The following is a 12011-nucleotide window of genomic DNA, read 5'->3' as shown; positions in this document are numbered from 1 at the left end:
TTGTTTACAGCAGCAGGGCCCACAGTTTGGTTTACAAACATATTCTAGTCTTACATTTGGTTCGAGGTTGCTCAAAATAATTAAGTTTCGATTTATGATAGAATTAGTCAATACTAAGAATTATATGTAGAGTAGATATGTTTAGTAAACTAACTGCGGGCTCTGTGAATGTAAACAAATCCCCCTCCTCTGAAACTGCATTGTTCACCCTTTAAACTATCTTTGTGGTCAGATTGAAATGGTATTATAGCTTGCCTCAGTCAGATTTAGCAGGTTGCCATGGTTTCAGGCTGCGGAATGGAGCAATGCATTATGGGACAGAGCGGCTCGTGGGTCCGTAAAGCCTCGGTCAGTCTGCGATGCTCATCAGACAGACAGTCCACCTGCGGTACAATCAACCAACAGATTCACTTTATTACTCTAGTTAGTGTTCATTTAAATTTTTGGTAACACTTTACTATAAGGGTACATTCATTAACTGTTAGTAAATGTGTAATTGAAGCCTAATATGCATTTACTAAGCAATATCTAACTGTTAATACATGCTTAATAAACATAATTTAGCATTACCACTCACCTAATGCTTAATAGGCATTAGCTAACCATAAATAGGATTAATTTAGCATTAACTAACAGTTAGTTAAAGCTGCAGTGTGTAGAATTTTGGGTTTTATTTCCTAGCAGATTTTGTAGAAAGTAATTATAATATCCATAAGTACATTTAATTTAGTGCATAATAGCTGAAAAGAATGTTTTGAATTATTATTTTTTCCTTAGAAAGGGTCTCATATGTATGTCCATATTTCTGCATATTTTGGACCAAGGCCTAGTGCCGCCATCTTGAAAGTGTCATAGTTGGAATGTCATCAGATGCATTGTTTAAAATTTAGAATAGTTCTTGTCCTTGAAGGCCACTTTAGCTTCTGTTATTATTCAAAAGGGGTGGGGTTACCCAGGGAGTGTTGCATTCTAGAACTTTGTAGAACTTTCTTGATGATGTCATATTACACACTGCACCTTTAATGTATCTTTATTGTAAAGTGTTACCAATTGTTTTGTATTTGTCCTGAATTGATTTTCTTTCCATAAGTCCATATGTTTTCTTTCATATAGTATATAAAAAACCTGCAGTGATATCAACAAGCACATATCTACTTTATTACTCTAGTTATTGTGAATTTTATCGTATTGCAAAAATATATCTGGTCAATTTTGGATATTTTTCGCTACTTTATTAGTGAAATTGTTGTGTATTTACATTTTTTGTATTCGTCCTGAGTTGATTTTTTTCTTTCCATAAATCCATATGTCTTCTTTTAATAGATTAATATGTATTGGATGTATGTACAGCTCTGGAAAAAATTAAGAGACCGCTCCAAATATTAGGTGTCTCTCGTTTTACTATTTATAGGCATATGTTTGAGTAGAATGAACATTTTGGTTTTATAATATAAACTACTGACGACATTTATACCAAATTCCCCCCAAAAATATTGTCATTTAGAACATTTCCATTAAGTTATGTAGAGATGAAGATTGAAGAACAATCCAGACTGGTCTCTTAATTTTGTCAAGAGCTGTATGTATTTATGGATTTTTTGGCTATTCTGCTTTTATAACATGTTTCTATCATACTTTCATACTAAATTAAAGGTCCAACATGTACATTCAGGTTTTAATTTAACTAAACCTTGTCTGTTTGCGTCTGAATATTTCTCCTATACAACCATCTTTAACAGAGATTATCTCAACATTAGTTTTTTTCCATATATATATAATTTTTTAACATTTTTATACAAAACTTTCTGAAGAAATTGTAATTGTTATTGTTTTGTGCAGTTACCTCTCTCCGCAGCTTTCTGTTCCTTTGCTCCAACAGCTCACAGGCCTGCAAGAGAAATAAAATAAATTTACATTTTATACATTTATGAGTTTTTAATTATTTTTCAGTTAGTGCTAATACAGCTCATAACTTCTGTCGCCCCCATGAGGAATTCTGAGTAATTACAACCACACTGTCAGTGCATCTACATGAGGTAAAGCCTTCAGTGATGGCACATGGATGCTATACTTCCAGGTTTTTTTCTTAGCAGGAGAATAAACAACTGAAACATTTCTGAAACACACACACACACACACACACGCACGCGCACACGGACGCACGCACGCACACGCACACACACACACACACACACACACACCTCATGTAGAATGTCTGCTCTCTGTGTTTGTCTCTTCCGGCTTTTCTGGGCTGCAACTCTGTTCTTCTCTCTCCTCTTCAGCCTCCTGCCTTTGTCCCCTGAACCCTGAGACACACACACACACACACACACACACACACACACACAAACTTTATTTTCGTCAAATCTATAATAATGTCCCCACAAAATTGTCGGACCCCCACACCGTGAGTGGGCTCCTACTGTTAAGACCCCACATATACATAAAAACAAGACCTCTCACATGCACACACTTCAGAATCTGACATTTATTTTAAGTCACAATTTAACTTTATAGAAGTTCACATTAAATTTGAGCCAATACTGACCAAATCCTCTTTATTCACACACACAGACAGACACACACACACACAGACAGACACACACACACACACACAAACAAACACCTACACACATCACTGTTCATTTTAAACGCTTAGAGGAATACAGGTTGCGTTCGCATACTTTCTACTATATAATATGTAGAAAAAAGATTTAGGATGTCCTGATTCTTGTGGCCAGATTTAGGATGGTTAGAAGTACCCGGATGTCCTACTTCATGCGGCCAAGATTGTTAGTGTTGAAAAGTGCATCCTATTTGGGCGATTCTGACCCACAATCCATTGCGCACATGAAGTGACGTCACATCGACGAAGCCTCCATATGAAAACAAACAGGGATGCGACGGATATAAAAGCAAGAGGCAAGATCAAGGCGCAATGTTATGATGAAATAAGAGAGTAAAGTATGTCCCAATAGTATGCCTACTGCATCCTAACTAGATTATTTTTATCGTCGGATGTAGTATGTAGAATAGAAAAAAGAAAGAGTATGCGATTCGGACGCAACCACAGTTACTCTTCAATCTCCATATTTGCAAACACAACCTTGACCTTTGACCTCTCTTTGGGATCAACTTACATCAGAAAAAAAAAATATTGTAGAAATATGAAAGAAATTAAAATACATAATTAAAAAGCATTAGTTTACCTCACAGCATCCTTCACACAGGTGGCTACTCATGCTATGGTGATCAGACCTACAGGTAGAGTCACTGTCCGACATCACAGAAGGTATTTAATTAATTAATATTTAAAATAAAAAGGATGAGGATATACTGTTCTCTCTCTCGCCCTCAGCTCTGTCAGAAAATAAACTGTTATTTGTGGATCGGGGCATCAAGAAGTGTAAAACTCACACACACACACACACACACACAGAGACAGACACACACGCAGACACACACACACAACTGAAAGCCAGACAAAAGGCAGGCGGCAGTTTCACTTCAACTTTCTTTTAAATTTTTTCAATTTCGCTGCCGATTTAGAAGAAGCAGCGACGGCGATTCATATAAGTCACATGATTCACAGAGGCTATCATTGACCATAGCAAATCAACAGGCTATTTTCTCACTCACACACACACACACACACACACACAAACAATCAGAAACAAGATATGTACCAAACTTTTAAGCTCCATCGTCGTCACTTGCTAGTACCACATAGACTTTCCTGATGCTATACATACTCACTAGAGTGTTTTAAAGGTGCACTGTGTAACTTTGGGTGTGTCAGAGAACTTCACATTTTCTGAGGTATATTCCCATAACTGAATGAACACACTTCCCTCACAGGAAAATGTGATCCCTGGAACACTGTTTGAAGTAAGAAAGCTTCCTTGAAAAGTTACTGTTTCACTGTTGTTGTTTACAGCAGCAGGGCCCACAGTTTGGTTTACGAACACTTTCTAGTAGGGATGCACCGAAATGAAAATTCTTGGCCGAAACCGAAACCGAATAAAAATAAACAGTTGGCCGAAAGGCCGAAACCGAATACCGAAAGAGGCTTTTGCAGTTTTGTTTATTATTTAGTCAATTATTTCAACATTGCATACATGAACTCCCAAATGTTCTCCTCAAACATAGCCTACAACTAAAAAGCAACCCTAAATAAATAATTAAACAGTAAAACCTTCAAATCAAAGAGTAAAATTAATATTTTACTAGGAATTAATTTGTGAACCTCCGACTGATTTTTACCTTGACTTATATGAGGACGAATCTACAAAAAGATTGACTTATTGCCTTTCTTCATTTTTTGCAGTGCAGGTTGAGTTGCTCTAAAAAAAAACTGCACCACAGCTGCCACCATAATGTTCAGACTTCAGAATTTGCTTCAAAGCCCTGATCATAACAATGAGAGGCTTTAAACGATGTCCATTCTTAGGAGGTGATTGTAAACCTTTTCGTCTGTAGAATGAAACTAACGGGAGGAGGCGGCTTGCTGGACATATATTTAGTCGCGCTGTCAGTTTGCCGACTTGGCTCTGTGTATTCAGGCTCGAGAAATGCAATCAGACCGTAGGAGCCTTTTCCCCCAACAGCGCTAACGGACAGGATATCTCCGGTTATCATTTTAGATGAAACTAACTAAAGTTTTTTTTGCGCTGCGGCCCTCACCGGCGAGGTGTCACTGTGAGTGACACCGTTACCAACTGTCACACTATCACAGAGTTTCACCGGGTGAATCGCTGCTTCGCTCGCGCAAGGCTTTTGTGTTTCTATGGTGATTAAACATCAGTCTTGGACGAGCGTTTTAACTTTATGCTGCATTAAGCATTGCACTGTCTGCGCCGTGTTTCATCCAGTTGCTCCCACATTGGACTCTGACATTTTCATGCACGCTCCAAACTGCTCCTGCTGCGCGGTCACAAAGAGACGTGGACTCGCATACACGGTTACGTCTCTCTTTACTGCCATTTCCTGGTTTACAAGCGCGCAGCTCTTTTAAAAACATATTTCCTTAGTGTCATTTAGTTCGCCAATTTTCGGTAATGTTGTTCGGCTTTTTAACTGTTTCGGGCCGAAACCGAAAATGACTTATTTTGCCATTTTCGGCCGAACTTTTTCGGTGGCCGAATATTCGGTGCATCCCTACTTTCTAGTCTTCAAAATAAATTTAGTTTGGGTTTACGATTGAATTATTCATTAGTAGGAATTCTGTGAAGAGAAAATGTTTTTAGTAAACTAACTGCAGGCTCTGCAAATGTAAACAAATCCCCCTCCTTAATACATTATTAAATTATCCTTCTCTGAATCTGAATAGTGCACCTTTAAGCCACGGCTAAAAATAGCCCGAAACAAATACACCACTTCCTCTTCTTTGAGTAAATCTTCAGTTCGTACAAACAGGCTTAATTTGAGAAGCACAGACAGACGCACCAATACAGTGTTGATTTTGGTTATTTTATGGAATTTTTGAGAGTAAGAAAAATATGTAATAATCAGGCCTATCGTTAAAAAAGCGTACAGGAAATACAGATCATACAATAGATTATTAAAAAAATAAAAATAAAAAATAAACATTATATGAGCAGAACATGTCTTTACAAATTCTCAAAGTGACAAAATAACAAATATCTATATAAGTTTAAAACAATCAAATTTTAACGTAATTTTCAGTAATTTTAAAGTTTAGAAAAACCACAAAAAGTCTCTGAAAATATGTGTTCATGCAATATGAACAGATAAGAACAGGAGTCATATAAGACATATTATTTATGACATTTAATTATTTTTTTTCTTCTGAAATTCAGGTGCTGCTTTCAGTGGTTAAATGCTCTGTAAGATTTTTGACCTGCAGTTACAATGGTGTTTAGAGACATAACCTGCGTTCCGAATCGCATACTCTTTCTTTTTTCTATTCTACATACTACATTCGACGATAAAAACAATCTGGTAGTGCTAGAGAACTCCATGAGACACATATCGGAGCAGAGGGCTATCTCCTTATTCCAAATGGTACAGAGACCCGGCGTTCCGAATCGCATACTATTTCTTTTTCCAATTCTTCATACTACATCCAACGATAAAAATAATCTAGTTAGGATGCAGTAGGCATTACAATTGGGACATACTTTTACTTATTTATTTCATCATAACATTGTGCCTTGATCTTGCCTCTTGCTTTTATATCCGTCGCATCCCCGTTTGTTTTCATATGGAGGCTTCGTCGATGTGACGTCACTTCACGTGCGCACCGGATTGTGGGTCAGAATCGCCCAAATAGGATGCAGTTTTCAACACAAACAATCTTGGCCCGATAAAGTAGGACATCCGGGTACTTCTAACCATCCTAAATCTGGCCACAAGAATCGGGACATCCTAAATCTTTTTTCTACATACTATATAGTAGAAAGTATGCGATTCGGAACGCAGGGTTATTCTGAACCAGACAAGATTTATATCAGCCTGGTCCTACCAGACTAAACTTAAGCGTGAATTAAAAATATTCTAAACCTATACAAGTCCATGACGTGACACAGTTGTTTCAGTGAGTCACTCCGCCTTGCCTGGCAGCACGTAGCAGTCTTTAGTTTCCGCTTCTTCTGCGGCTCTTTTGATTGGTCGCCTGGCCCGGTTGCTAGGAGGCACGGCAGCATCTGATTGGTCGTTCAAACCAAACACTTCCTGGTGGATCTCGAGGGACGCGGCGCTGGGCTTCATGTCCAGGATCTCACACAGGCCTTCAGCTTGTTTCTGAAGAGTGTTGATCGACTACAGGAAAAAAAATTTAGGAAAAAAGTGTTCAGTGCCTCTCGTTTTACTATCTATAGGTTTATGTTTGAGTAGAATGAACATTTTGGTTGTATAATATAAACTACTGACAACATTTCTACCAAATTCACAATAAAAATATTGTATTTAAGAGCATTTCCATTCTCCAGAACCACTAACTTAACTTAACAACAACTTAACTCCATAAAATATACAAAACTTGACAGGTTTAGTGTGTTCCTGAGTGTTCCTGAGTGAGTGAGTGAGTGAGTGAGTGAGTGAGTGAGTGAGTGAGTGAGCAAGCGAACAAGCTTGTAAGTGTGTGTGTGTGTGTGTGTGTGTGTGTGTGTGTGTGTGTGTGTGTGTGTGTGTGTGTGAGTGTGTGATTAAGTGTTTCACCTTTATAACCTGGATGGCCTCTTTCACCATCCCAGGAGCGGCTGCCGACAGTTGGCTCATGATGCTCTCTGATGACACACAAGAAGAAAATCGTTAATCTGGGTCAAATGAAAAACACTCATCTGAAAAAAATTCAGAGACCAGCCTGGATTTTTCTTCAATCTTCATCTCTACATTACTTAAAGGCCTACTTCACCGGTTGGAATATGAAGGTGTATTGAACTCGGAGATCCTATTTCGTATAAATGTGCAAAAAAAATTGAAATCGGATCATTTTAGCCTCAGAAAAGGCAGAAAGAGTGTTTTATGGTCTCACTGTCTAACCCTACAGTTTCCTTCTTGTGACATCACAGTAAGGGTTAGGATTAACAGGACAGCTGGGCCAAGGGAAGACTAAGGGAAGACTGAGGGAAGAAAAACCTCATTCATTATATTATAATAGTGATTTTATTATGATAGAACGCTGGTTCCGTATGGGTGAAGTATTCCTTTAATGGAAAAGCTCTTTATGACGATATTTTTGTGAGGAATTTGGTAGAAATGTTGTCAGTAGTTTTCGATAGTATAAAATCAAAATGTTCATTGTACTCAAACTTTAACTTTATACATAGTAAACCGAGAGACACTGAATAAATTGGAGCGGTCTCTTAATTTTTTCCAGAGCTGTATATGTATATTTAAAAAACACACACACACAATGTGAAGAATTCATTGTAAATAGTTTTTTTCGACACTCATACTAAAGTTAACTAAGTTCAAAATTGTGAACGTTAGAAAATGTTGTGTTTTAGTTTGCCAAGATACCAACACAAATCTGCTGCTACTTTTGAAACTTTTAAATGTCCCATTTCAACCTATAGAGGGCAGTCACTCTCTATATCAAAATAATAAGTTGAATTGACAGAGTCTGTACTTAAAATGTGGAGAACTGGACCTGGCTGGGACAATCAAAATCAATGCAAAACTCCATATAATCCATATAAAATTGGGTTTAAGCTGAAAAAAGTTGGTTTTGGGGTTAAGTTAGTTACTCTTCAAAGAGAAGTAGTTCTTTCTTAGTTTCATTCAGGAAGAAGTCTAGTATATCCTGTATGTGTGTGTGTGTGTGTGTGTGTGTGTGTGTGTGTGTGTGTGTGTGTGTGTGCGTGTGTGCGTGTGTGTGTGTGTATGTGTATGTGTGTGTGTGTGTTTACAATATTTAAAATCTCGCTTTAAAAACAACAGCAACTGAAATAGGACAGCAATTTCTAATTGGTGCTCAAGAAATACTATTGTTTCATAAATTGTAGAGATGATAATATATTTCCTTATTTAGAAGCCTGTGTGCTTTAGGTGAATACGGCACAAACACCACTTCTGTGGATTTATCATAACATACGTCCTACATTTTTTTTTCGGAGCTACAGAAAACACTCAAAGTTAAAGCTGGGGTGGAGGATTTGGGGAGAAAATGGCAGTTGGGATAGAGATTCGAATCCAAATACCTCAACCGCTCCACTTGTTCTCTTTGGTCCCTCCCCTATGGTCCCTCCCTGACACGCTCTACACCAACAAAGTCGTAACAAAGTGAATGGACAGTCCCAACAGCCTATAAGAACAGAGAATCATCGGAGCCTCGCTCTGATCAAAGTGTCAGCTCATGTTAACTTTGACCAATCAGAAATCATATACCCCAGCTTTAATGTGTGTGAGCGTTAGTAGATCAGCCAAACCTTGTTCAGGATCTTTGACCACCTCTTGAGGTTTCACCGTCTGCTCGTACAGACCCTGGAAAACAAAAAGCAACAGTTAGGGTATGTCCCAAATGCCATTTTCAATTCAATTCAATTCAATTCAATTCAATTCAATTCAATTCAATTCAATGTATTGGTCCCAGAGGGGCAATTTAAAGGGGGCACATGACAGTAGCTTGAAAAACACAACACACAGTCAACAAACATAAGCAGCACACTCACACACAATACCCAATCAAGCAACACACACATATGCAACAACATTATTCAACACACGGAATCATTTCTAAAGTGCTTTGTGGCCTTAAAGCTTCGGTGCAAATTATCCCTGAATATTCAAAGCTTTTTCTGTGTATTAACCTATTTTTTTAACCTTCAACCAAATAGATAATCACATTTATACCCGTTTTTTTGGGGCATTTTTCATGTTTAGTGACAGTTTTCATTCGTTTATTAATTTCGTCTTTATTTCGAACAAAATAAATAAAATAACAAAGCAAGTATGACACATCATACAAATACATGTAACACAAAAAACAATCATTATAAAGTGTCATTAACAATATTTATAAAAATAAATGTTGTGTCTTTCTTTGTTCGAAAAGGAGTGAGAGGAAGCCGAAGCTTATGTTTTGGAGAGACAGAGATTAAATGGATACCGCCAGAATATCATATCGTACCAGACCCAAGCCTAGCCCTAAATAAACACAAATGAAACAGCGTCCTCCCCCCATGGGCCTCGGCCAGCAGCGGACCCGGGTTCGATTCCAGCCTGCGGTCGTTCTCTGCATGTCACTCCCCTCTCTGCCCCATTTCAACTCTGTCTCTACACTATCAATAAAGCATAAAAATGAATCTTTGAAACAGTGACACCCACCAATAGTTTGCGTTCAGCTTTGAGCGAGTGGACGACATGAGGCAGGATCTGCTTTGGAAACACACGGCGCCGGCGAGCCGTTTCTACGATGGTGTCGTCCAGAACGCTTTCCAGATCCAATGCCTCGTCCTCCGCTGTGTGTGTGTGTGCGTGTGAGCGTGTGAGAGAGTGTGTGTGAGTGTGAGTGAGTGAGTGAGTGAGTGAGTGAGTGAGTGAGTGAGTGAGTGAGTGAGTGAGTGAGTGAGTGAGTGAGTGAGTGAGTGAGTGAGTGAGTGAGTGTGTGAGTGTGTGTGTGTGTGTGTGTGTGAGTGAGTGAGTGAGTGAGTGAGTGAGTGAGTGTGAGAGAGTGTGAGTGAGTGTTTATGTGAGTGAGTGAGTGAGTGAGTGAGTGAGTGAGTGAGTGAGTGAGTGAGTGAGTGAGTGAGTGAGTGATTGTGAGCGAGAGTGAGTGAGTGAGTGAGTCAGTGAGTGAGTGAGTGAGTGTGTGAGTGTGTGTGTGTGAGTGAGTGAGTGAGTGAGTGAGTGAGTGAGTGAGTGTGTGTGTGAGTGAGAGATGGAGAGAAAGCAGAAACAACATTTCAACTATATGTCAGTTAATTGATGTGATTAAAGTATCGCACTATGGCAGCGTTTACAAACTGGTGCCCCCTCAGAACTCCTCATGGGGTGACAGAAGTTACGCACTATAGCTTTAAAAGATGCAACGTGAAAGTTAAGGTGAAAGTTCCTAAACATATTTTCTCTGGGACACTCCGGTGGTGTAGTGTAGATAGAGCGCGTACCATATCGGCTCCGGCCTTCGTTGCAGTGGTCGCGTGTTCGAGTCCGACCCGTGGACCTTTACTGCAGGTCATCCCCCCTCTCTCTCTCTGTCTGTCTCCCTATTTCAACTCTGTACTGTCTAATAAAGCTTAAAAATTATCTTAAAACATATTTTCTCACCTCCAGCATCCGGCGCCTCTTCCCAGGTTTGTCCGTTCACCAACAGGTTGTCCTGAACGGCTTCCTCAAAGTTCTGAACAGATCAAAACAGTTTTCACTCAAATTAAATCAAAAAGTCATTCGCTCATTCAGTTACTATCAAACAATGCAGGCGTTCATTATAAAATCCCTATTATAATATATTGAATGAGGTTTTTCTTCCCTCAGTCTTCCCTCAGTCTTCCCTTGGCCCAGCTGTCCTGTTAATCCTAACCCTACATTTTACCATGTGTGATGTCACACATAGTAAAATGTAGGACAGTGTGACCATAAAACACTCTTTCTGCCTTTTCTCAGGCTAGGATGAACCGATTACTAAAATGTTTGCACATTTATACTACATAGGATATCAGAGTTCAATACACCTTCATATTTCCACCGGTGAAGAAGGCATTTAAAGGCTTTTTAAAATTATCCTTGTGCTCTGTGCGAGTGTGTCTGGACTAAGCCCTAGTAGTGTTTTCTTTTTTCATTGGCTTGCATTTAACTGGAGTTTACTAATGAGTAACTATGGGCAACTGGGGATAGTCTCTCCAAATCACCTACTTTTGTTTAATTTTAAGTCCACCTCTGGCTGCCCTCTATACACTTTCAAAGCCGAATCTATCGTATGATGTGAATACATGTTGTATTGGTGTTTAATAGTGTTATTGTTGGTGTGTTTATGTGTTTTACAACAAATAAAACATTGAAAACGAGATTTTTAGAATGGGATTTGGTTCGCGATTCTAAACCATAGAACATGAAGCGCGTGTGTGTGTGTGTGTGCGTGTGTGTGTGTGTGTGTGTGTGTGTGTGTGTGTGTGTGTGTGTGTATGTAGGCAAATGTGTGTGTGTTTTGGTCACAGTACTCTTCTGAACTAAAGTCTTTATGAAACAGCGTTCAGTGGTCCGACACACACACACACACACACACACACACACACACACACACACACACACACACACACACACACACGAATAAAATAACTAATAATGAATTTAAATTTAAAGACATAGAAACACAGACTCACAGCGAGCAACTCCTTCAGTAAAACCTGCTTCGTTTCCATGGGGATATCCTGTCCGTCCAGCGCCGTCCGCAAAACCTCTTTATATCTATTTATCTGGTCCATTGCGACTTTCTTGGACGTTACTTGCACTCTGTACTCCTGATTTGTATCCTCATTGGGCCAAAATTCACTCTGATCGACTTCCATCTTGTCTTTACCGCCAATTGTTTATATTTTTTTTGTTTTTTT

The 12011-nt window shown here is 38.9% G+C and overlaps 2 protein-coding genes across 2 annotated transcripts; both read right to left on the bottom strand.

The window, feature by feature from the left end:
• Nucleotides 1-266: 266 nt before the first annotated feature.
• batf3 (basic leucine zipper transcription factor, ATF-like 3) lies at nt 267-3284 on the bottom strand (the record flags this gene model as incomplete). Its single annotated transcript, XM_080047520.1, has 4 exons — nt 267-383; nt 1844-1888; nt 2202-2306; nt 3210-3284. The coding sequence occupies 4 exons, from the start codon at nt 3282-3284 to the stop codon at nt 267-269; spliced, it is 342 nt and encodes a 113-aa protein (XP_079903646.1).
• Nucleotides 3285-5632: 2348 nt separating this feature from the next.
• On the bottom strand, nt 5633-11986 carry nsl1 (NSL1 component of MIS12 kinetochore complex). The gene is made up of 6 exons (XM_080048459.1): nt 11784-11986; nt 10732-10804; nt 9790-9923; nt 8892-8946; nt 7180-7247; nt 5633-6780 (listed from the first exon to the last, which is right to left on the bottom strand). Exons 1-6 carry the CDS (start codon nt 11967-11969, stop codon nt 6562-6564), a joined length of 735 nt encoding a protein of 244 aa, XP_079904585.1. The 5' UTR covers nt 11970-11986; the 3' UTR covers nt 5633-6561.
• Between the last annotated feature and the right edge of the window lie 25 nt (nt 11987-12011).

Source organism: Ammodytes marinus (genome assembly GCF_949987685.1).
Source record: "Ammodytes marinus genome assembly, chromosome: 19".
Classification (NCBI taxonomy): domain Eukaryota; kingdom Metazoa; phylum Chordata; class Actinopteri; order Uranoscopiformes; family Ammodytidae; genus Ammodytes; species Ammodytes marinus.
The sequence above is the reverse complement of the archived record's forward strand: the minus strand, read 5'-3'. Positions and strand labels throughout refer to the sequence as shown.

Coding starts and splice junctions, on each gene's coding strand:
- nsl1 (XM_080048459.1), bottom strand. CDS start 11,969: ATGGAAGTCGATCAGAGTGAATTTTGGCCCAATGAGGATACAAATCAG. Junction 10,805..11,783: donor TACTGAAGGAGTTGCTCGCT/GTGAGTCTGTGT, acceptor TGATCTGTTCAG/AACTTTGAGGAAGCCGTTCA. Junction 8,947..9,789: donor AAGCTGAACGCAAACTATTG/GTGGGTGTCACT, acceptor TTTGTTTTCCAG/GGTCTGTACGAGCAGACGGT.